At 40.4% G+C, this 25556-nt stretch overlaps 2 protein-coding genes across 2 annotated transcripts; both read right to left on the bottom strand.

Annotated features, from left to right (window-relative positions):
* Nucleotides 1-1753: 1753 nt before the first annotated feature.
* LOC310885964 (natural killer cells antigen CD94-like) lies at nt 1754-17749 on the bottom strand. The gene is made up of 7 exons (XM_083809919.1): nt 17634-17749; nt 12014-12212; nt 7802-7900; nt 6390-6476; nt 5942-6096; nt 3398-3510; nt 1754-3035 (listed from the first exon to the last, which is right to left on the bottom strand). Exons 2-7 carry the CDS (start codon nt 12138-12140, stop codon nt 2915-2917), a joined length of 702 nt encoding a protein of 233 aa, XP_083666045.1. The 5' UTR covers nt 12141-12212; nt 17634-17749; the 3' UTR covers nt 1754-2914.
* LOC310885969 (C-type lectin domain family 12 member A-like) lies at nt 17630-25117 on the bottom strand (the record flags this gene model as incomplete). Its single annotated transcript, XM_083809933.1, has 5 exons — nt 24844-25117; nt 21477-21575; nt 20604-20747; nt 19293-19450; nt 17630-17749 (listed from the first exon to the last, which is right to left on the bottom strand). Exons 1-5 carry the CDS (start codon nt 24932-24934, stop codon nt 17630-17632), a joined length of 612 nt encoding a protein of 203 aa, XP_083666059.1. The 5' UTR covers nt 24935-25117.
* Nucleotides 25118-25556: the final 439 nt, after the last annotated feature.

The following is a 25556-nucleotide window of genomic DNA, read 5'->3' as shown; positions in this document are numbered from 1 at the left end:
AGGAAAAACATTTTCTCTCAAAGAGTGTTCAGGAACTGGAACGGCCTGCCCAGGGAGGTGGTGGAGTCACCGTCCCTCGTGGTGTTCAAGCGTCTGGACGAGGTGCTACGAGATGTGATTTAATAGCTTAGTGGATAGTATTAGTGATAGGAGGACAGCTGGACTAGATGATCTTGTAGGTACTTTCCCACCTTGTGTTTCTATGATTCTAAGGATTTGTCCAGTCAAATTCACAGAGTCTTCAAGAATGGAGATCTCCAAGACTTTCTGGATACCCATTCCTGTTTGGCCACATACACTGTGAAGAATTTTCTCCTTATGTCTTATTAGGATTTCCCTTATTACAGTTTCTGTTAGTTGCCTCCAGTGCTCTAACCAGCACTGGCAGAAAGTAAGTATGAATCTGGGGGGACAAGACAGAGGTGCTGTTGGCTTTCTTTGTCACCTGAGCACACTGCTGGCTCACATTCAACTAGCTATTGACCAATACACTGGGTCCTTTTCTGCCAGGCAGCTTTCCAGCCACTCATCTCCCAGCCTGTAACGCTGCTTGGGATTGTTGTGCCCCAAGTGCGGGACTCATTACTTGGCCTTGTTGAACTTCATACAGTTGGCCTTGGCCCATCACTCCAGCCTATCCAGATCCCTGTGCAGAGCCTTCCTACCCTGGAGCAGATCAACGCTTACACCTAACGTGGTGTCATCTGCAAAATTACTGACAGTGCACTTGATCCCCTCGTTCAGATCACTGTCAAAGATATTGAAGAGAACTGGCCCCAATACTGAGCCCTGGGGGACACCACTAGTGACTGGTCTCCATCTGGATTTAGCTCTATTCACCGTGACTCTTCAGGTCAGGTCACCCAGCCAGTTATTAACCCAACAAAGCGTACACCCGTCCAAGACTTGAGCAGCCAGCTTTTTCAGGAGACTGCCATTGGAAATGGTTTCAAAAGCCTTACTGAAATCTAGGTACCACATCCACAGCCTATCTGTCATCCACTGAGCGCATCACTTTGTTGTAGAAGTAGACCAGGTTCATTGCTCAGGACCTGACTTTTATAAACCCATGCTGACTGGGCCTGATCACCTGGTTGTCCTATAACTGCTGTGTGATGGCACTCAAGATCATCTGCCCCATGAGATTTCCCAGTACCAAGGTCAGACTGACAGTCCTGTAGCTTTCCAGATCCTCCTTCTGGCCCTTCTTGTAGATAGGTGTCACATTTGCTAGCCACCAGTTAACTGGGATCTCCCCTGATAGCCAGGTCTGCTGATAAATAGTGGAAGTCAACTTGGCAAGCACTTCCACCAGCTCCCTCAGTACCCTCGGGTGGATCCAGTCTGTCCTCATAGACTTGCGTACATCTAAGTGGAGTAGCAGTTTGCTAACCATTTCCTCGTGGAATATGAGGGCTTCGTTCCACTCCTTGTCCCCACCTACTGGCTCCCTATCTACCAGATGAAACATTGTACCTCACTTTCAGGCATGCACTTCCTATTGCAATAGTAAGGAATTCTAGTTAGTTCGACTGGTAGCTTGGTAGCTCATAAAACAGAATCACAGAACAGAACCATCTTGAAAACCTCTAGTACCCATAAATTAGGACTTGGCTCTACTGAATATTGTGAATTTATTTAGTTTACAAACATCTTTCAGCACATTAGGTAGAGGGTTTTTTATTTTTTAACTAAGGAACTACTTCAGTCTTTGAGATCATTTTCAAATTAAATAATAAACATTAATGACATAGCATTTTTTTTTCATTTATTTTAGGGAAAGTTTCCAAGTACTAAGGCATATACAAACAAACAAACATACATACAAGGTGTATATACATATATATAAGGAAAGTTTGCATATGTGATACTAAACAGATGTCTATTTCCATAAACAGAACTTCAAAGAAGTCATGCAACAAAACTCCACTGAGAAATCTGGAGATTTCATTTTATTCTAGGAAGTATGACAAGTACTTTGATAATACATGTCATGTAGTATGTTCCTTGGGCTCCAGAGATCCCAAACAATGTAGATACAACAGAAGAACATAAGTAAAATTTGTGGCGATAGATTGCACATTAGCTTGAGCTCTCATTGAATGTAGCTCTGAATGGAGCATGTCATTGCTATCCTTGCTGTTTTTTGTATAACAATTTTTTTTTGTATAGCAATTTTTGTATAACAATTATATTTACGATAGCACTGAAATTATATTTGGGTAATATTTTATTCTCACTATGACATTTGGCTCTACTTTTCAAAGAGATTGCTTCCAGGGATTCCCTGTACTCTACTAACAAATGTCCTTTTGTTTCTATAAATATCAGTACACATGCAAAGAGAATTTTATGGGTAAATAGACACTTGTGTTCTTTCTCTATTCCTATATCTCAAAAAGGGGAAGAGCTGGAAGAACAGATTTAGGAATGAGGGCTTGACTAGGCAAAATGGTAAAAAAAAGGTTTATGGGTGTACTAGTTAGTATGTACAGTAATTCAGTGGGTAAAATCATCAAGAATGTAGTTGGAGTGGTTTATGACTAGCAGGTGTAAAATGCTGAGGAAAGAAGAAATTCTGAGTGAGGCTTAAGAAATATAAAGATCTAAGAGAATGTGTGGTTGACCTTCTAGACAGTCATGCAAGTATCATTTCTTGACTGTAGCTAACTCTCTAAAAGTAACTCCTATGTTTTTAGCTTTTAGCTTGTAGATTTTTTCTCTCATTCATAAGCCTAGGAGATAAAATGCAGGCAAAGAGAAAGTTTTGTCTCTACCAATCTATCTATTTGAATCACCATTCTGAGAAAGCTGTATGATAAACAAACTAAAATAAAAATACATTTAAAACATCTGGTTCCTAGAAATGATATATAACAGTGACAGAACCTGCATCCCTACTTGCAGTGCTTCTTCAGGCAAAATGAATAGCACCTTTCTCACAGATCCAGAATTGCTTTGTCAAACAGGAGTTACTGGCATAAATAATCCGTCCATATAAGGAAGCGCAGAAGATGTGTTCATATAACACTGTCCTAGAAAATTAAAAGATATGGATTAATAATGTCCTACTGACATCATGTACTGTATATCTCTATATCTGGATTTGTAGTCATAATGATTTGCCACTGGAATGTAGAGTTATTTCTCCTTTGGAGCTATTTTATTTCTACTATGTTGCCTTTTGGGGTCCAGGGCGTGTGACTGAGCTATAGTTTGTTACCCATTTTTCCTTACACAGGACAGGAATTTGTAGTCCTATAGCAGATTAAATGATATCCATGTTCCTTCATCACTGCACATGTGGCAAACATGGGAAAAAGGAATCATAAATGTCATGGAGTTTACTGGAGCCCAGAGGAGAGAACCACGCTGGTCTTAAGTTACGAAGGCTTACCAAGTTTTGGCTTCTCTTGAAAGAGCTGTTCCATCTTCCCAGTACCAGCCATTCCTTTCAGAGATGTATGATAATCCAACCCAATAAAACTGTGAATCCTGTGGCAGAGAGACCTGTAGCAATGGGAAGATCATCACAATAATATTTCAAAAATAATACCCAAGCTGTATATCTTCCAGCTGAGAAGGTTCTGCAGCCAAAGGAGACAACTCTTACTCAATAGGTAACTGTTTCTATGCTTGTTTTCCATGAAACAGTGCTGACTGCTCTGATTATAGAATCATTCAAATATCAGTTATTGAACTGTGTCAAGACAAATGTACCCCGGATCTGCAAAAGAACTGTTTTTATAAAGAAAAAAAATGTTTTGTCTCGCCTGCATTTAGGTATCTACACTGCCTTTATGTATCTACAGTTTGGATATAGACATGGGAACACTGTCAAGGCCCCAGTTAAGGTCTGCAAAGATATGGCCAACAGAGCCAGTGGAGCTTGAGATATGACTCATCTCATGTAGTGGGAGTGGTACAAAATAGTGACTGTATTGTAGATCTCCCACTGTCTGCAATGGAGCCTAAGAAAGTAGCTTTGAAGTTGCAGACCACTTACAATATAGATGCCTGATGTTAGGTGAGATGAATCCCAGCCTAGAGGGCAGATTCTGGTGCCTAAACATAGGCCTTTAACACCATTTGAGATAGCTTAAAATTTCAAGTTTTCACATATGGCTGATAGACAAGACCCAGAACCTGTGTCTTTATGAAGCACTACTTGAATGTGAAAGAGGACAATGCAGGTCATCTCAGATTGCACTAGACACCTATGCCTAGGAGCCTGGATCATTCCCTACATGTCCAAGTACTACCTAAGAGGTTCCTCATCATCTTAGCCTGTTCAGATCCTCCATATACTCTGCTACTGCTTATTAGCATGTTTAGGGACTCATTCAAAATCTAAAATCTACAGGTGGCTTAACCTGGGCTAGCTTCAGTCTGACTCCAGTTGCATATACCAAACATGGAAGAAAAAGCAAACACCTAGACGTCTGAGATCCAATGACCCAGGGATTTATATTTCATACCAAAATTATCTCGTGAACTCAGTGTTGAAGGTGTGGTGTTCAGGTGTTGCTCAGCAGTGTGAACCAGGATTCTGAGCTCAGGATCACAGAATCATAGAGTCACTTAGGCTGGAAAAGATCTTTAAGATCATCAAGCCCAATCATCACCTAACACTACCAAGTCCACCACTAAAACATGTCTCTAAGTACCCCAACCACGTCTCTTAAATACCTCTAGAGATGGCGACTCCACTACATCCCTAGGCAGCCAGTTCCAATGCCTAACCACTCTTTCTGTGAAGAGATTTATCCTGATAGCCAATATAAACCTTCCCTGGTGCAATCTGAGACTGTTTCCTCACATCTTGTCCCTTGTCACCTGAGAAAAGAGACCAACATCCTCCTTGCTGCAACCTCCTTCCAGGTAGTTGTAAAGAGGGACAAGGTCATTCCTCAGCTTTTTTTTTTCTTTTTTTTTTTTTTTCAGACTAAATAGCACCAGTGTCTTCAGACACTCCTTATAGAAAACTCCTGTTTTCTAGCCCTTTCACCAGCTTTGCAGTTCTTCAGTGTTGGTAGACTCAGTTATAAACCACTTCTCCACTTTTGTGTCTACCTATCTGATTTTCATTAAAAAAAAATTCAAATGGGCAACCTTTATGCTTTAAAATAAAAGAGAATTGAGAACCCCCATCTGAAACTGACTCCATATGGAAAAAAGAAGAATTTTCAGGGAACCGTCTTTCCTTTTAAAAGTTTTAGGTAGCAAAAAGCAAATAAGGAGGTTTGGACTTTGTATAAGCTTAATAGCTGGTGAAACAGAAGTTCCCAGGTATATGTGTACAATAAGTGAAAATATGGTCCTGCCAACAAATCACAGATTTTAAATTAGGTAGCAAATATAAATAAATAAATAAGATTACTCAAAACTGTTAACTCCCTAAATCTTATTTAGTCATCATAATATAATCCTCTTCAGTCTAGCCTTTCTGCCATCGTTAATGTCAATCTATGAAGGGTGTAACACAAGGACAAAACCCAACCTGTTTACTGTCACTTTGCACAGCACCATGGTGAAAGACAGCATGAATGACAGCACAATGGTTAATCGGCCATTCTAGATCAGGTGTAGATGTGGTTTTGATGCTAGGAGCCCTCAGAAATAAAACTTATGGAGAAAGATAACAGAAGTATGTATTTTGCATGCTGGGAGTCCCCTCCAAGCTGCTATAATGCAATTTGTTTTCTCTGTGAAAACCTAGAGGTAATTAAGGTATTTTATAAAATGTTTTATTTTATTCTTCATAACACACAATTTAGAAATTGTTTCAAGACATGAAAATCCTGTAGCTTGCAGGAAGACCACTTGACACAGGGAAAACCAAATGAAGGCACTGTAAATGACCAAACCATTTTCTGCCCGCCACATTTCTTGAAGTTAAAACACACTTGATGTAAAGGAATATATGAGGTTAAGGCTGTACCATCTTTGCTTTTTCTTTCAGCACAAGAAGAGTAGAGTTTCTAGAGGAACAGAACTCCTGGCTTTCCTTCCATGTTTTCTTCTGCTTTGAAATGTAGAAGCAGCTGTCAGCTCCACTGCTTTGCCAGCTTGCTGGACAGAGAGCACATTTTGTTTCTAAAAGTCAGAGAGAGAATATTATGCAGATCTGCAAGGAATACTAGGATTTTAACTGATGGTTTGTCTGGGAAAAGAAGATTAAGAGTAGCCACGAATCACCTGAGCTTCTGGGGGGCCTGTGAGAGATGAGTTATTTTGAATGTTAACATACACATATCCACATCTCAAATACTATCACAGTTAATAGCAAACAGTAGGTGATCAGGTTATTTTCCCTGTGATTGTATAGTCTCTCAGGCAATGGGCTCTCAAAGGGGATGATTTGGGTTTATTTATATAACCACTTTTACCATTGTTCTCTTTCCCTTCAGAACACAATGCTTCCCTCATTTCCTGCAGCTTCTTTCCTTCTGCAGAATCCTTGGGAACCTGAAAAACTGAAGTGAATGAAAATTCTTATCAGAGTACTTTCTTTAAAGAGTTTTAAATTGTAGCTTTGGGCATTCTTTTACTATCTGTTTCATTTGCAAGTTGATTTGTGTGTGTACATCATCTTCATTTCATTCCTTTTTCAAAGGGGAGGGGAGAGGAGAGGAGAGGAGAGGAGAGGAGAGGAGAGGAGAGGAGAGGAGAGGAGAGGAGAGGAGAGGAGAGGAGAGGAGAGGAGAGGAGAGGAGAGGAGAGGAGAGGAGAGGAGAGGAGAGGAGAGGAGAGGAGAGGAGAGGAGAGGAGAGGAGAGGAGAGGAGAGGAGAGGAGAGGAGAGGAGAGGAGAGGACACTTTCAGCCAAATGCAAATTTATTACATATGCATTTAATAACTGTCCACAACTACCTGAAGAACACTTACAAAGAGGGAGCAAAACTGCCCTGGACAACAGAAAGTGATATAACAATGGGCAATGACTGCCACAAATTGAGATTTGCTCTATTCAGGTTGGACACTAGGAAAAGTTCTTCACCACAAGTGTGGTTCAGCAGTAGAAAAGGAAGTGGTAACATCTCCACTCTCAGAGTTTTTCCAAAGTAATATAGACAAAGCTACAGATTATATTATCTAGGGTTACTGATAGTCCAACTGCCTCTAAGCTAACACTTCTGTGATGCTACAGAACACCCTGAGTGTCCTAGGCATTTGCAACTGCTTCCCTCCCCCTGAAAAGAAGCTGGAGACTCTATCTCTGCTTCCATAAGCAATGTGGCTTCACCTTCAGTTGTTAATTGAAATGTTTCTACGGAAAATCTGTTGTAATCTTTGGGCAAATTCACCAGTCCCTATACTTTGATATATAGATTACATCATAAAATTGTCATTCCTGAAAAAAAACAACAACCTGCAATCCAAGAAAGAGGGAATGATAACTGAAATATTCCAGTAACAGTCACAGGGGGTCACTATTACCCAGCGTAGCCGAGAGGATGAATCTTCTAGCTATGAACACTGGGAATCTGAGAAAGGGTGCAGTCTTTTACTCCTCGTTTACTCCTTTAAATGCAGTTTCGGCTGTTAGTGTGGGAGTATTGTTGCAACTGGAAGCTTTTCTGGAGGCCAGTGTGGATGGGGTAAAGATTGTAAATGCAGATCAAGGTTATCTGGAGTGACTTGTGCAGATGCACAGTGGAGAGGAGATTTGATAGGAAATTGCTGTTCTTGCCATACTATTTCCACAGGTCTTTGCAGGAATGGTCAACAGGGGCAGATGAAGTAGTAGTACTGCTGGGATTCACTCCCATAATAGTACCCCAGGACAGCACAGTACTTACACAGGAACAGCAAGGCCACCAGCCCCATGAGCAACACCAGGCTCAAAATGAAGAAAGCAAAAGCCACTGGCCACCTTTTGGCAGATGAGGCAGAGACTCCTGGAACAACAACAACAAAAACACATTTAGCAACAAAAAGAACAGTTCTCACCACCACACAGTGATATTGCCTCCTCTCTGACATAACCACTTCATATTTATCTCTTCTGCAGAGCTTCTTTTTTACTTATTGCAAAGTTTTTATTATCACTGTCCTGAATTTCCAGGAATTTTTTATTTGTTTGTTTTGAGAAATATTAGTCTACCCACTGAGAATATTTATTAACTGAGGCTCTAATGCTTCAAGGCAAAACCTTGTATCATGAGGAAGGAGACCAGACTAGATTTTGCAGTTCACGTAGTCCTGGAAAGAATGAAACAAGCTCTAAGTCTCTCCACCTCAAATGGGAAAAAAAAAAAACAAAAAAAAAAACCAACAACAACAAAAACAACAACCAACCAACAAACAAACAAAAAAACACAACAACATATAGTGTTGGATATAAAATTAATTTGGGGCACTGTTATTGGAATTTCTAAATATTTGCAATGTTTCAGCCTTAAACTGTGCATCTTTCTTCAGGCTCTTTCTTCAGATTTCTATTAGGGTTCCATGTCTCACCAGTAATATAGTCCTCCAGAAATTCACAGCTGACTCTCTCCCGATTAAAATATTTTCACATATGTTTATAATTCTTTTGGGAAGTGGTGCTCTGCAGTTTTCTATAATACTCTTCCCAATCTGTTCGCTAGTGTTCAGGCTGCATATATCAACAGTTATTATTTGAGACCAGTGTATCAGAGCAAGCACGTCCAGAGAAAAAGCCTTTTGTAAGGTGAGAAGAATTAACCTCCAGAGGTGCACAGATGTCCGTAACTCAAACATACATAGCAAAAGTTGAGGGAGATTGCCCTAACCCTCATTGATCAATGCAATTTCAAAAGACCACAGATGACACTGCATTGCAGACTGATGTGCTGCAGGGTAGACCTGCCATTTCTAGGGTCTTAGACATGTTAGAAATTAGCTGTAAGTGTAGCAGAGCTCAGGAAAGACCAACATCAAGTCCTGTACCTCTAACAGTGCAACTCCATGCACCAGTACAGGTGGAAGACTGACAGGCTAAAAAGCAGTTGTGCTGAAAAGGACTTCAGGGTCCTGGTGGACAAGGTGAATGTGAGCCATCAGTGTGTCCTTGTATCAGTGAGAGCTGACCAGCACTGGGCTCTATTGGCAAGACTGTAGCCAGTACGTTGAGTGAAGTGGTTGCTGGTCTACTTGGCATGAAGCCACATCTGGAACACTGTGTCCAAAGTGGAGCTTCCCAGCTCAAGGGAGCTGTCAGCTCACTGTAGAGAGTCCAGCAGAGGACCATCAAGATTCACAGATTCACAGATTCACAGATTTCTCTAGGTTGGAAGAGACCTCAAGATCATCGAGTCCAACCTCCGACCTAACACTAAGTACTCCACTAAACCATATCCCTAAGCTCTACATCTAAACGTCTTTTAAAGACCTCCAGGGATGGTGACTCCACCACCTCCCTGGGCGGCCCGTTCCAATGCTTAATAACCCTTTCGGTAAAGAAGTACTTCCTAACATCCAACCTAAAACTCCCCTGTCGCAACTTTAGCCCATTCCCCCTCGTCCTGTCACTAGGCACGTGGGAGAATAGACCAACCCCCACCTCTCTACAGCCTCCTTTCAGGTAACTGTAGAGAGCGATGAGGTCGCCCCTGAGCCTCCTCTTCTCCAGGCTGAACAAGCCCAGCTCCCTCAGCCGCTCCTCGTAAGACTTGTTCTCCAGACCCCTCACCAGCTTGGTCGCCCTTCTCTGGACTCGCTCGAGCACGTCCATGTCCTTCCTGTAGCGAGGGGCCCAAAACTGAACACAGTACTCGAGGTGCGGCCTCACCAGAGCCGAGTACAGGGGCACAATCACTTCCCTCGACCTGCTGGCCACACTGCTTCTTATACAGGCCAGGATGCCGTTGGCCTTCTTGGCCACCTGAGCACACTGCTGGCTCATATTCAGCCGACTATCCACCAATACTCCCAGGTCCTTCTCGGCCAGGCAGCTTTCCAGCCACTCATCTCCCAGCCTGTAGCTCTGCTTGGGGTTGTTGCAGCCCAGGTGCAGGACCCGGCACTTGGCCTTGTTGAACTTCATGCAGTTGACCTCAGCCCATCGCTCCAGCCTATCCAGATCCTCCTGCAGAGCCTTCCTGCCCTCGAGCAGATCGACACACACACTTAGCTTGGTGTCGTCTGCAAACTTACTGAGGGTGCACTGGACGCCCTCATCCAGATCATCAATAAAGATATTAAAGAGGACCGGCCCCAGTACAGAGCCCTGGGGGACTCCACTAGCGACCGGCCTCCAACCAGATTTGACTCCATTCACCACAACTCTCTGGGCCCGGCCATCCAGCCAGTTTCTAACCCAGCGAAGCGTACGCCAGTCCAAGCCCCGAGCAGCCAGTTTCTCGAGGAGAATGTTGTGGGGAACGGTGTCAAAAGCCTTACTGAGGTCAAGGTAGACCACGTCCACAGCCTTTCCCTCATCCACCAAGCGCGTCACTTGGTCATAGAAGGAGATCAGGTTCGTCAAGCAGGACCTGCCTTTCATAAACCCATGCTGACTGGGCCTGATCGCCTGCTTGCCCTGCAAGTGCCGCGTGATGACCCTCAAGATAATTTGCTCCATGAGCTTCCCCGGCACTGAGGTCAAACTGACAGGCCTATAGTTCCCCGGGTCTGCCCTCCGGCCCTTCTTATAGATGGGCGTCACATTGGCTAGCCGCCAGTCAACCGGGACCTCCCCCGATAGCCAGGACTGCCGATAAATGATGGAAAGCGGCTCGGCCAGCTCCTCCGCCAGTTCTCTCAGTACCCTTGGGTGGATGGTCAAGATAGGTGGCTGAAGTACCTGGGCTTGTTTAACCTGGTGAAAAGGATGCTAAGGGTGGACCTAATTTCAGTCCTCCACTCCCTAAAAGGGCTTTATAAATGGAGCTAGACTCAACTCAGAAGTCTAGAGGAAGGGTATAATACAGCAGTCACAAGATGCATTAGGAAAACTTCTGCTTAGATATGAGGAAAAAAAATATTCTCCTTCAGCACTTGGAACAAATGCCCAGAGATACTGTGAGATCTCCATCCCTGGAGGTTTCCAAAACTCAAGTGGACAACACCCTGAGCAACTTAATCAGACATTACAGCTAGTCCATTCAAAAAGCAAATAGTGAGAGGTGAGCTATATAGGTCCCTCCTAAACTAACTTGTGCATAGGTCTATCTACTTTACATGACCTTCATGCGCATTGCGAAGCCATTTAAGAGTTTCCTGAGCTTGCCACCTCATTTCTTTCCAGGAAACTCTGCCTTTATACTTGACTTCCTAATATTCATCCTTAGTTTTCTGTCTCCTGCTTGTTAACAGCTTCTCCATCCTCCTTTTCAAGCAATCATTCTCAGTGGATAGCCCTAGATCTTTTCCAAACAGTATCAGATTGATATTAGTTTAGTCTTTGACTACTCTACTCTACTCCTAAATAGCATCAATAATACTTATTTCACACATAAGCCTGCTGGTTAAATTCTGAGCAACAGCAACTGTGTTCAAGCTCACCTTTTTATGGGCTCAGATATTTCATAGGCACAATTCACTACCTTAGTTAACTCTCAATCTGGTTATAGAAACATTTTGAGCATAAATAAATAAAAATAACCCCCCATAAGAGATTACATTCGCTATTAGGCCTTATAAACAGGGTAGTTTTAGAATTCCAATGGCTGAGGAAACTGCTTCAATTTCCAAAGACTGCATTATCTGATAAAACTATAGTGCCTTCCTCTCTTGCAGTGCCCTGCTGTTATAAATGAGTTGTAACAACAACAACAAAAAAAAAGACCACAAACAAACAAACAAAAAACCTATATAAAGGTAAAATTTGTCTTCTGTATTAAAGCAAATAGGAAAAAAATAATAACTGTAGTATATATAGATCTCAAAGACTTCAGAAAAAATATCTTCTATGATCAGACACTACAGCACACAAGACTTCATTATTATTCTCTGTGCTGTTTCTATGAGCTTTAATTAAGAGTAGACTATGTAAATTCAGGTTACATCCTGACTTAGATAGAAAAATAATTTTCATCTGTACTTACTGTCTACTGTACCACAACTGACTGGAGCATTAAATGCAGGATATTTGTTGCTGTTTGAATATCCACGAGTAATAACTGAAGCTGGGGGTCGTAAATTTAATGTGGTGTAGCCTTCCTCATCCTCCATCTCCAGCTTGTCACACTTTTTTCTGGCAACAGCAGTACTTGGGAGATGGGGCACTCTGCAGCAAGACCAAAGCTGGAGCAATGGGAATGGTTTACATTTCAGCATTTTCAGTGAAACCACGAAGGAAGCTGGCTCTGTTCTGATTACTGTGTCGTAGTGAAAGTGTAACACATTGAAAGCATGTCAAGAAGATACAATTACTCTGTCAAGGATGGGTAGTAATTTCTTCTTGAACATGAAGACCAAGAGTCTTGGTTCCTGACTGGAGCCTAAGACTGTTTACTTCAACTACCTATCTGATCTGATCCTGTAAATATAGCAAACATTAGGATTTTCTACCTCCTTGAAATACAATGCTCTCAAAATAGTTGCTATTTCGAGTTATGCTGTGAGAGATAACTGTTTAAGCATCAGAGCACAAATACAGCACAAGAGCTGCATTGAGAGCAATAGGTTGCATTTCCAAATGCTATTAAGAAAGAAAGGAAAAATGAAATTATTTTGAAAACTTTCACTGAAATAAATGCTACAAATACAGCCAATGGTACTCCAAGCCATGCTCCTCTAACTTCCATGTGCATATTTAGACTGGGATCTAGTTAGGAAGATCCAGAAAGAGAACCATTAGGGGAAAATCCTAATCTCTGAATCTGAAAAAAATAATCAAATCAGATTTAGAAGGCAAGTAACAAGTGGAGAGGATGAGAGTACCTGATTTATCAAGAAAGGCTAACAGGGATCTCCATGTATCTTGGCACTGAATTCTGAGTGATTATGACAGATGATGTTTGCTTTTTTGTGTTAAGAAGGGCTGTGAGCAGGCAAGTAGGAAGTCTGCAAGTTAATACATATACATCCTGGGAGGTGTGCAGTCAATTCTGTGGGATATTTTATAAGAAAAGAGCTTTGCTCCTCCCCAGACACAACAGAGCAATATGTGGAGCTGAGAAGCATATTTCAGGAGCAGGGCTTTCTCTTCTGAGGGGTGAGACTGCCAGGTGGAAAGAGCTTAATAGAAATCCTTTAGCAGAAAAGGAAGTGAGTGATACAGCACTGAGATGAGGAAGGAAGGAATGAAAGAAGGAAGGAAGAGAGAGAGAGAGAGAGAAAGAAAGAAAGAAAGAAAAAGAAAAAGAAAAAAAAAGAAAAAGAAGAAGAGAGAAAGAGAGAAAGAGAAAAAGAAAGAAAGAAAGAAAGAAAGAAAGAAAGAAAGAAAGAAAGAAAGAAAGAAAGAAAGAAAGAAAGAAAGAAAGAAAGAAAAAGGAAGGAAGGAAGGAAGGAAGGAAGGAAGGAAGGAAGGAAGGAAGAAAGGAAGGAAGGAAGGAAGGAAGGAAGAAAGGAAGGAAGGAAGGAAGGAAGGAAGGAAGAGAGAGAAAAAGAGAAAGAGAGAGAGAGAGAGAGAAAGAAAGAAAGAAAGAAAGAAAGAAAGAAAGAGAAAGAAAGAAAAAGAAAAAGGAAGAAAGGAAGAAGAAAAGAAAGGAAGGAAGGAAGGAAGGAAGGAGGGAAGGAAGGAAGGAAGGAAGGACGGATGGACGAGAGAGAGAGAAAGAGAGAAAGAGAAAGAGAGAGAGAGAGAGAGAGAAAGAAAGAAAGAAAGAAAGAAAGAAAAAGAAAGAAAGAAAGAAAGAGAAAGAGAATGGAAGGAAGGGAGGAAGGGAGGAAGGGAGGAAGGGAGGAAGGGAGGAAGGGAGGAAGGAAGGAAGGAAGAGAGAGAGAGAAAGAAAGAAAGTTCAAAGTGCGGAAGAGAGAAGAAAAACTGAGCTGACAGGATGGTGAAACCAGGAGCTTGACATGATTGATATGGCCACAGCCTGGGTCAGAGAAAGGCAAGGCAACACTGAGGATCTCTCTGCTGTTGCAGGGTATGCAGAGGTCAGAGTGCAGAAATGGCTTATCCATCCTCACTCTCTATCTCTAGTCATTTGCCTTTTTCCAGTGCTGAGCTGTAGTCCTTAAACATCTTCAGACAGTGACTGACTCTCTGTAACAGAGCAATTGCCCAGACATGGTGATTCATGTTGTGGTGACATGGTGAGTCAGAAGGAAAATGCAAGAGAGGAATTTCTGTGGTAGCTGTTCCTGTTCCTGTGTAAATTTCAGAGTTTCCTGTTTGCAAAATAACAACAGAATGGAAATACACTATAATGACTGAGCTGTTCTTACTATCTTCTTGTGCAGATGGTAGATTTTTTCAGAACAGAAATACTTCTGGCTGCATGTATGCTTGAATTATGTTATCCATATGCAAAGAGAAGGTGTGAGGGAAAAGCTGGGAGTAAAGGATATTTCCAATTGGTTTTCCTATACAGGCAAACACAAAAGGTGTAGCATTCAGTGTGTATTCATGATGCCTTCATAATACCTCATGAGTGCCTCATACTAAATATGGTGCAAAAATACTTGTGCATCAGCCCTGAAAATTTTGTTTTGGCACCTTAGTGTCAAGGGCTTTTCTGCAGATAACTGGGAGTCAAATATGTCTATGCTACTGCATTAGGCCGCAGTTTTCTGTGACTAACCTCTTCAGTCTTTACAACAACTTCTCAAGCACTAAATGAAAACCCTTTGCAATAACTTTTCTCTCATATGATTTTCAGGAGGGAAAACAGGATGTAAAAGGCATTTTCCTGTATTATTTTCATAGATCTGAATTCAATAAGCAGCCTGATGAATTATTATTTTTATTATTGTTATTACAGAGTCACCCTTTAAAATAGATTCTGCTGCAAGAATAGAAGTAACAGTTTGTAACAAAGGCAATATGATGAGGCTTCGCCATCACTCTGTCCATTTAATGATCCAGGAAGGCAAAATTTCTTGTTTCTTCAGAATAAAATGACAAGGAAGATAGATTAAGACAAGAAGTTTTGGTCTACATTTGAACATAACAGATGTGTAAAAGTTATCAGAACAAAATGTCTCTATTAACTAGAATGTGACCTTGCAAATTGCAATAGCTAGAGTTTATCACTTGGGAGGCAGGAGGAGTAGATTTTAGAAAAGTGAAACACACCGCTGTGTACAACTGATTCAAAAATGCCATCACAACCAATACATAATCAGCAAATTTCTAATATCTCTCCCTCTGTAAGCAAAACTTTCTTTTAATGTAAAATACAGTCAGACAATGCACCTTTAAATCCTACAATGTTTCACCACCACCAGGATGTGTCCTTTGCCATCTTCAGCCTTGCTGGACTAGATTTTTCACTTCAGTACTGTGAACAACTGCAGTAAATGGTAGGACACTGCCTTCCCTCCTTCTTCTCTGGAGTGTTTTTGTTTGTTTGTTTGTTTGTTTGTTTGTTGATTGTTTGAGTGTTTTAGTTATTGTTTTTTGGAAAGAAAAAGCTAGCTGCTTCTGTTTTAGTACACTAGTGCACTGTGAAACTACTCTAATCCCAGCTGCCTTTGCAGTAACAGATACAGTTCCTGCACCACAGAGTGGTTTTGGACAAGAAGTAAGGTCACCTGAAAGACCAAGGCCACAGAAAGGTACGATGTAGCCTTGTGGCTTCCTATTGTGTGGACAGCTGTCAATCTGAGCTCATGTCTGTCTTCAACAAACTTTCAAAAAAAAAAAAAAACAGGATTCACCCATCTGCTCTTAGGCCTATCTCACAAACGAAGAAACATCCTAGAAACACCTTTTCTGTTACCTTGCAGTAACTCTGTTGTTAGAGAAAACAAGATCAGACTTATTTGTTTATTTATTTATTTGTGGCGAATTATTTATGCCAAAAGGCCCTTCATTAGCAAGAGAGGATATGGCATGCTCAGGACACCTTCCATGTCAGATTTCTCATATATCTAATATAAACACCAAGAGACTCTCTGGGAAGTCACTGGGCAGAAGATCTGCATTTTCACTGCAAAAGACAGGAACAGGTACAAAACAAATTGAAAGGAACGGCTATGAAATGTTACCACAGAGATGTGAATGATGAGTTACCATTATTCATATTGTTCAAGAACACCCTGGCCCACCTTTTGAGAATAATTGTTTGTGTGTTGTATATTCCATCCTAGTAGTGTATTAAAGCAGTCAGACCAACAAGACCTCAGAAGCGTGTCCTGAATGGAAGCATTTAATCTTCATCATTTGTGTTATGTTACAACTACACGGTTATGAACCAACAAGTGGTATTAGGGCTGTTATCAGTGGATGGTGGTAGGAGCAATATCTTTATACATTTGCCTTGATACTGTTTTTTTTTTTTTGCTCTTGGGCAACCACTTTTGCCCATTTTGTCCATCACTGATGTTGGCTAAAACGGAGTAATAGTTTGGCCATTTTGGAACTGGAACAACAGGCATGGATTGCTCCTGGAGCCCATCACCATAAGTGTTTCCTTAGTGTGAAGACATTTTTACATGTGTCTGATAGAGAATGAAAATGGGAAAATGTATTAGGTCTGACCCAACATATTTAAATTCTCATGTGATAAATTAGAAAAAAAAAAATCAGCCATGTCGAACATCTTCTAAATATAAATATTCTCATAATCCTCTTGATCTGACAAGCCATTCCTCTTGCTGGTTGTTGTTACGTCGCTGCAATTGGATGGCAGGCTTTTCACAGACATAGTAATTAATTTCATCACATCGATGGCTGTATATGACACGATTGTAAATATATCCGCATAAGTGGGGAAGTTGTAAATTATTTGTCCTAGGATGGAAAAATCTTTATTATTTCATCTCACCTCATTCAAATTGTACATTCTCACACTTTTCAGAGAGAGCCATCTTTGCAAGAAGTCCTCATTTATCTTTCACAAAGAATACATAACCCCAACAAAGAAACAAAGAGTTTAGCAACATAATGCAACAACACCTAGGAGGCTGGCCTTGTCCTGAATATGCCTACAAACACTCCTAGCAGACTGTAAGGCTGGATTCCAAACCTTCGCTGTACCTGACAGTAAGAAACACTAACTGCTGGGTACTGAGTGTAGAGTATCAGTTAAGAGGACACTGTCCAATAATGAAAATTGGCAAAGCAGGCTGGAAAGCAAGAAGAAAAATATATTGTATTTCTGAAATAATATGTTAAACAGAAGTGAAGTTATTCTAGAAAATAAATGGTGCCTTATCTTAAAATAAAATAAAATAAAATAAAATAAAATAAAATAAAATAAAATAAAATAAAAAGCACAAAGCAAAACACTTTTCTCTTGGAGTTTTTTCCATGTGTCCTCACTGAAACAAGATGTCAAATACAAGAGAAATGTATGACATTTATGGTCAGTCTGAAACTAAATTGTGAATAGAAACTTCCAGGCACCTTTTTTCCCGCCAGCACTAGTGCCTAGATCAGCCTAGAATCAGTCCTGGGTGAGGCTAAGAAAAGTCTGAAATGGAAAAGGAAGACCCAGAATACACAAAAAGTTGCATAGAAGCTGTCTATCCTATGTTTTTTTTGATGTTAGAAGAAGTGGGAGTAGCATATGGGTGAGGACCAAATTTATGTACTGCATTATTAAAACTTACCAAGACTTTTGTTCTTCTGTAACAGTTGTGTTGTCTGCCCAGAACCAGCCTTGCTTTTCAGCTCTAAATGATAATCCAAGCCAGAATGTTTTTCTAGGAATTTTTTTAACCAGTTCCTATGCAAAGTAAGAATAATTCAAAATAGATATTCAAGACATTGTCACAGAAGTTGCAAGCATTGATGGAAACTGCTCAAAGAACATAAAAAAAAAAATATTGCTAACCTATCATGACCACTTCTGCTCTTAAAGGAAAGGTCTACTGTCCAAAGAGAGATGATAGGAGAGCTACTTTTAATCACAAAGATACACTTACAATCCTGAAGGACAATGTCACCCTTATCTACCTGATTTAAACCCTTTGAGAGAAACATTGGATCATTGTTCTCCCTTTTAATTATGCATCATTCCTCCCCTTTTACTTTGCCCTTAGCATTTTCATCAGTGAAAAGAAAGCTGCTCCAAGGAACCATTGGGTTTGATTTGTGAAACATTTACATGTGGCTGCATCATCATTTACTTGTTTCCAAAAGCTGAAACATGACAAGTAGAGGAGGTTTTACAGTTAGGCAGTTAGTGATATTCCCTTCTTAAAAAATTCTCTTACCAGAACAGGTAAGAAGATAAACTGAAATGATGCTGACTTTCTCCCTCCTATTTGAGGGAAATCTCTGAATATTTGAATTTTTTTTTTCTGTTGCTCTCCTCCTTCACTTCCCATTCTTACTCCTATGGCACTTCTCCGTTTTCTTTTTTTCTTCATCTCTCTTGGTGCCCTGATTAAGAAAGGTAGAACAAACTGCACCTCTCAATCTTTGTAGTAACCAATTTGAGAAGATGAGAATAAAGTTACTTTCCCTTCATTCTGGGGGAAACATTGCACCCTGCAGCTCAGCGAGGGGAGAATCCCCATTGTCATGTGTTGGAGGGCAGACAGGCCAAGCTCTGACCACTAGCTCTTGGGATATATTTTCTGCCTTCACTTCCAATAGGTGTGCTGTGATCTTGTGGTAAAAGCATTATTTCAGTCTACACCTGGCATTTTATCTTCCCACCCAAGTTTGTTTTCACTTACTAAAATGTTAGGCCAGACTTCAGCAACTCATTCCCAAGTGTTTTCATCTTATTTGAGAATGAGACTAATTCTGGTGGAAAGAACTTTCACAAAACGGGGATAACTATGGTTTGTCTGGTGGGAGAACAGGTTGAAAGAGGTTTTCACACTCACATCTTAGCAAATCCTTGTAAGGATCCATAACACTTGTTAAATTAATGACTAAACAGACATAAACCTACTTTCACCAGTCATTCTAGTAGTAAGAGCCACAGCAAACCATGGTAAGATGTTTTGTTGCTGACCACCAGCAGCTGAAAGGACAGCATTTTCTGTGGCAGTGACCAGACCTATGTCTTAGCCCTTGCCAGAGCAACATAACCACTGCAGAAAATGTCCTGCTCAGCTCACAGTGCCATTTAAGAAAATGACATGTGAAGTGCCAGGGAACTGCTAACTTCATAGTCCCTCTGCTGTGTAATGGAAGAACTGGGGCTGTCCTAACTTACAGGGTCTATGCCCTCTACCAAACTCATCAGGCTAACATTGCTGTTCTTGCAATAGGGCAGCTTCCTTCATTCTAAAGAGTCAGAAAACAGGCCATACCAGCTTTGCTGTATCTTTTACCAGCAGAAGAGTAGAGTTTTGTGAGGAACAAAACCCATTACTCTGTTGCCATGTCTTCTGTTCAGTAGAGTGGTAGTAACACGTATCACCGTCACCTGGCCACTTCCAGTTTGTAGGGCAGAGCACACAGTTTAGATCTGGAAAAGAAAACTGTCACTTCATTGCTGCTCCTAGGCTGCCCTTGGCATAATATCATTCTCGACCTGTGGCAACAAAATTCCTATAGAGCAGGGATGTTTGTGGCTGTCCTAATTCAGTCAAAGTCTCAGTGTGGTCCCAGAAGGTTTGGGTAATGAAAGTGATGAAAACTTAATCACTGCCCATCTCATTCCATTAGGCCTTGAGGGAGCTTCAGGTGTTGCAGATGAGATTTATTTCAGGATTCTGCAGTGATGAGTTCGCTTCATGTGAGTGAACCCATCTGGATTCACATTTTAGGTAATGGAAAAAACAGGTGTGAAAAACATTTTTTTTTGTCATTTCAGTTGTCTTTCTTGGGAGGAAATGGACTGTATCCTTGCACTGACAGTTTCTCTTCATTGACTAAGCAGGAGTCCTAGACAGTTAGTTTGTATGTTGAACAATATCTGTACAAATGAAATGAAATCCCCCTTCTCAACAGTCACAACAGGATTTCTGACTCCTCTGAATGTAGTTTCTGAAGGCAACTGCTTCTCTCACTGGCTCGTTGTCAGATGCCACTTAAGTAACTGAACTGTGGCAAACTGATTTCACAAACAGTTCTGCACTGGACACAGTCAGGAGACAGAGTAAATAAACTCTCGGGCTGTTTTAGCTGATGCTTCAGCACACATCATCTCAGACTTTAGGAGATTTCTGTCTTACCTGGGGAGACTACTAGCACACTGTCCTGCCTGCGGACTTCTGTTTGCATAGAGTGGAGTAAGTTGTTTAACTCTCAGACATCACTGTAAAATCTCTAACTGGGTTTGTCTATTAGATGCAGATAAGCATATCACAGAGGTCACCAAACTAGGAGTAACTGAACTGGCATGTCCACAAGGCATCCCATAGAACCTCTTTCTTATGCAGACCAAATCCTGATACCTAGGTACTGCTGCCAAACTCAATGCCAGTGTGCATCTGGCCAGGTTGGGCCGCAGGAACTGCATGGAGGCAGACATGATCATTGCCTACTTTCTAGGTGGTCACATCTGGGAAGACACAGACTCATATGGGGAGGCAGACTTGAGTAGACACAGAAGACACACCTCATTTTCTTCCCTGTCACATTGAAAGCCAAAACCTCATGGAAACATGTTAATTTACCATTATTTTGAAGGTCTTTTCTTCCTCCCAAGCACAGCTGATTTCCAATTGCTTGCAGCATTTTTGAGAAATGTGCATGCAGATCATTCTTTGTCATGTTGAGGTCTCTAATCTGTGTCCTGTAATCCTTGGAACCTTGGGAAACTGAAACTTACAGTAAGAACTCCCTGTACTGTTCACCAGGGAATGGCTTAGCAGGTTAGTAGGGAAAAATAAACCATATGAGAGATATTCCTCCCTGAATGGTTACTTGTAAGGGCTGCTGAGGTGGAGAACATTTGCATAGTGTATTTCTACAGCTATGGCTGTTTGACTAGTGGAATTCTATTTCTCATTTGGCCATGAATGAATAAAAAAAATCAGTGTCACTTTTAGCATATATTTCCATGGTATTGTTTTCCAGGCTGTGCTTCTTTTCTAAAAACATGAACTTCAGCTCTGGATCACACATTGGAATTGTTACAGATGTGAAATAATGGAAACAGCCTCTTTACTGTGATACAGAGCTTTTCCCTTCCCTTCAGATCCAGAATTACTCAAACTTGTCAACAGCAAATTAACCCATCATTAGTCAGTACAGCAGGATTGTGAACACAGTTTTAAGGAGACCAGACAATGGCAGCCACAGAAAGCAGTTAATCTCCTATTCCAGTTCTTTCCAGCTCCTCTCCTTATTGCTCACTTCTAGCCTCATCACATCTAGAAGAGAATAAAGATGCTGTGGCAAGTGAATATATCTGGGAAGGCTGACTTGCTGTTGTCTTGGTTTGCCTGTTCTCAGCTGAACCAGAAATTGCACCTGAAGGAGATGTCAGTCTGATATCATTCAGTAGCTTGAGCCCCCCAGCGAAAAAAAAATGCATTGATACTTACATAAAATTGCCAGAGTCATCAGCCCCATCAGCAATGCCAGGCATATTGTGATCAAAATCAGGACTACTGGCCACCAAGAGTGGGATGAAGTGGGAAGTCCTAGGAATAATTCAGTGTTGAATTGGTATTGTGATACTAAGGGAATGGTGAACACACATTAGCTTCATTAAATTCCAGAGATCTTTGTGATGTGTAAGTCAATAAATCATTGCTTTCTACATTACGGTAGTATATTCCTGCTGCAGAGTGTCTTTGCACACAGTAGAAGATGGCCAGACAAGGTAAGAGAGCGAGAGACCACAACAATGCAGTGGAGAATGTGGACAGCCTCAGTCCTTTACAAGGTGATAAACTGTGAAATCAAGGTATTGTGAATTTTAGAAAACAGATTACTGAAAGCTGAAAACAAATATGTACTATATTGTTGTGGCAATTTGTGATGTGCAGTATATTTCTGTGGTAATCTGGTAAATTTGCGTGCTATAGTAAAGTCCCGTGGCAATTCTTGGTATTTAAGGTTTCTAGCTAGTATTTCACAAAAATGGGAAAGCACTAAATCCAAGGCAGATATTAAGTTTGCCACAATATAAGCTTTGTGGACAGTTGCAAACAGCTTGACTTAGTACAATAAAGTCAGTAAAAAAAAGAAACATGGAGAAGAAATTGCTAGTCTAGAAAAGTGAAAGGTGGATTTAAAATTGGACAGTGAAGTGCTCAAGGAACAGGAACTGAAAGGATGAAGGAACAGGAGTGGGAACTATGCAGAAAAATGTGCAATCTGTGGTCAACATCTGTGGTGAAGCAAGCCCAGGCAGAATGTAATACAAGACCTCACACTGTAGAAACCCAAGCTGAGGAACTATAACAATTGAAAGAAATTCAAACACCAGATGTTGTCTTGAACTGTGGCATAGTATTCAAAGTGTTGATCCGCTTGTGCTGCATCGAAGGAAGTAAAAACTTCCTTCAACATGCTGGCCATGATTCTGCTCATGTAGCTCAGTAGGTAGCTTACAATGAAAGCATGTTTGCAATAATAAATCACTGCTTGACTCATATTTAACCCCTCCATTCACCAAAAACATTCCAGCAGGGCTCTCCACAGCCAGACTGCTTCCCAGTTTGTATCACTGACTGGGATTAGTCCGGCCCCACTGCACAAATTCATGCTTCCCCTTGTGCAATTTGATGGAGTGTCTGCTTACCCAGTCCTCAAGTTTCTTAAGGTTCCTTTGTATTGAAGTTCTGTCATTTGGTCAACCACTACCCCTGATTTAGTATCATTATAAATTTGCTGAGGACATGCTCAGTGTCATTTTTCAGGTTCTAGATTGAACACTATTGTCTCAATATCAACCCCTGAGGTATTCTGCTTATTTCTAGCCACCAAACAGACATTCAGACATCGCTTATTCCCCTTTGAGCCTAGTAGTCTAGACAGATTTCAACCCACCTCACAGCCCACTACCCAGCCTCTACTTCTTCAGCTTTAAAATGACAATATCAGTAAGAGACACTGACAAAAGTCTTGCTAAATATATATTACATCTTCCTCTCTCCCTGCTCCCACATTTCATCATAGAGTACAACCCCAGTCTAGAGAAGGGCTATAAATACTTAGTATTGCATAAAGGTAGAAATACCCAAGCCATTGAAAAAAAAAAACAACAAAAGAAAAACTCTTCCCTTCTGCATTATTTTGCAAAGACTGATCTCACAGGCAGTGAGCAATAAAAGACAATTGGAGATAAAGCCTGCACAGGAGAATCATATGCCTTTCACATCTTAACAAGACATAAGGATACATTGACTGCTGGCACATGTATTTTTTACAGTCAAGGTGCTTCTGTACATGTTCTGAAGCTGAATATTAGGTATCTGGAGAGCCTCAGTAGTAGAAATTTAATTCAATAAGGCAGGCTGATAAGTAGACTAGCATGAATTGGAGTTAAAGGGCAAAAATAAATTGCTCCTACCCCTACAAAGTTACAGTTCCAGGCTGAAGACTGAAAGCATTATAGCCCACATTCCTTGAAACATTTAGATGAGAAGAAAGATTTTATGGTCTAATCATGAGGTTTCATATATAAATACAAAGTATTTTCTGGAGAGCAGTATGAATTAAGACCAAGGAGTAGTTTTAGCTTTGACTGTTTTATTTGAAGTATTGCCTTAAGAGTTTCTTTAGGTAAAGTTCCATGTAAAATACTGTGCAACCTTACACTACTACTGCTACATCTGGCACAGCCAAATGATCCTTGGACTAGGTCCTCCTTCCTCTACAGTAGGCCTCTTGTGGTCCCAGAATGGATAGATTTATAGATTGTGTTTTTTGTTTGTTTGTTTGTTTTTCCTTTCCTTTTTTCCCCCATATTGATGTTTGTAAAATAATGGACAAACTTTGTTGTGCCCTCTCAGGATGGGGCTTTCTCATGAAATATGTTTTCCACTCTGGGACACAGTAAGAGTACTTCTAGGGACATATGAGGATATTGCTGTCATCAGATGTTAAAGAAAAAGAAGACTAGAGCTTAATGCAAAGAGAGTTGAGGGGTTTTTTTGGTTTGTTTTCTTTTGTTTTGTTTATATGTTTGCTTTGTTTTGTTTGTTTTGTTTTGTATGTTTGTTTGTTTTAGCCCCTGAATTATATTTTGGAAATGTTCAAAACTGTAACTTAAGGAACACTGCTATTTTACAGAAAGTCCCCTACAAAATTCTCTTTGAATCATAAGTATCTTGTCCTCTTATCTGTAAAACTCTGCTCCCAGAGCCTGACTCCACAAACAGCTCGCACTTTGTATGTCGTTTGTGCTCATCAGCTGCATCATTCAAATCAAGAGCTCATCGTCACAGACACTTGTAAGCAATTTGACACAAAATTATGCAGAACTCCCAGAATTTAAAATACATTCAGTGCTTTAATAAATATAACCATTTCAGAGACCACTGCATTAATTCAGGCTAGAACCTAAGGAGAGCAATCAAGTCAATTAAAGTTATTTGATTTCTAAACCTGAATGTAAGCATAAGAAGAAATTAAATGGATCTGATAAACTTTAAAAATTTACTGAAGTTAACACTTTTGAGGTTTAAACAATTAGAACTATTTGTAGAACTTAGTATAACTCTCACTAATATACATTTTCATGAAATAATAAGATAATTGTTTGAGGTACACCTTCCAAACTCTGAAAAGTTCAGGCAGAAATGAAAGCAACAAAAAACAGGACACATGTATAACTAGTATAACTCTTCTGAGGGTAAAAAAGCTAACAAAGGCCCATTGGGCATGCAATTAAGTTAAAAGTATTCCCCGTCCCATCTACATTAGCAAGAATAAATCATAAAAGCTTAATAGATACTACACCTTTTTCCTTAGGAACTTCAGGCTCTGGGACATTATTCAGCTCATTGCAGTTTTCAAATTTCAGATTGGCATATATTATTTCATCTGTCATAGCTGGTAAAGCTGGAGAAGCATCAGAACAAAAAAGAAGAAAAAGGAACTAGCATTTGCAGCTAGTAAGCTAGGAAGAAAATCTACCCCTTTGCAGAGTCTCCTTATACTAACAGACACAAATGAAACAGCACAGACATCAAAATACATCTGAGCTTCCTCAGTTTGGATACTGCCAAGCAAAAGTTCCTCTCACTGATTGCTATATTCTCTTTCTTCCTCTTTACCTCACTTCTACCCCCTCTGACTGTCATATATTTCTTTCTGCTACTACTGAAGAAAACACAGACACCTCTTTATAATTCTTCTGTTTTTATTATAACTTTGTTTTTACTAGAACTTTATTTTAGGAAGATAGCATTTAATTCCATATTACTTCAGGTTCAGCCTTGAAGCAAAGAATTGAATAACATGTTTTAAACCTTTTGGCTGTCCATTAATTTGGGCAGCTGTATTCAGCAGCAGAGTTGTGATCATGCTTTATTTTCTGTATCCTACCAGAATGTGCCAATAGTAAACCAGAATGTGAACTTGTATCTTAAAGCTAGCAAGACGCATTGTTGTCAAAAAGAACTAAGCACTTCTGTTTGATGTTGGAGCCTCATTTTAGATGTTTCAGACTT

Source organism: Anser anser (genome assembly GCF_964211835.1).
Source record: "Anser anser genome assembly, chromosome: 1".
Classification (NCBI taxonomy): Eukaryota; Metazoa; Chordata; class Aves; order Anseriformes; family Anatidae; genus Anser; species Anser anser.
Note: the sequence above shows the minus strand (reverse complement) of the source record. Positions and strands in the feature narration are given on the sequence as shown.

Bases quoted from the DNA above. Each gene is read 5' to 3' on its own strand.
- LOC310885964 (XM_083809919.1), bottom strand. From the start codon at position 12,140: ATGGAGGATGAGGAAGGCTACACCACATTAAATTTACGACCCCCAGCT. The intron at 6,477-7,801 runs GTAAGTACTGTG...CATTCACTTCAG, and splicing joins GGTGGCCTTGCTGTTCCTGT to TTTTTCAGGTTCCCAAGGAT. The intron at 3,036-3,397 runs GTAAGCCTTCGT...TTAATTTTCTAG, and splicing joins TCAAGAGAAGCCAAAACTTG to GACAGTGTTATATGAACACA.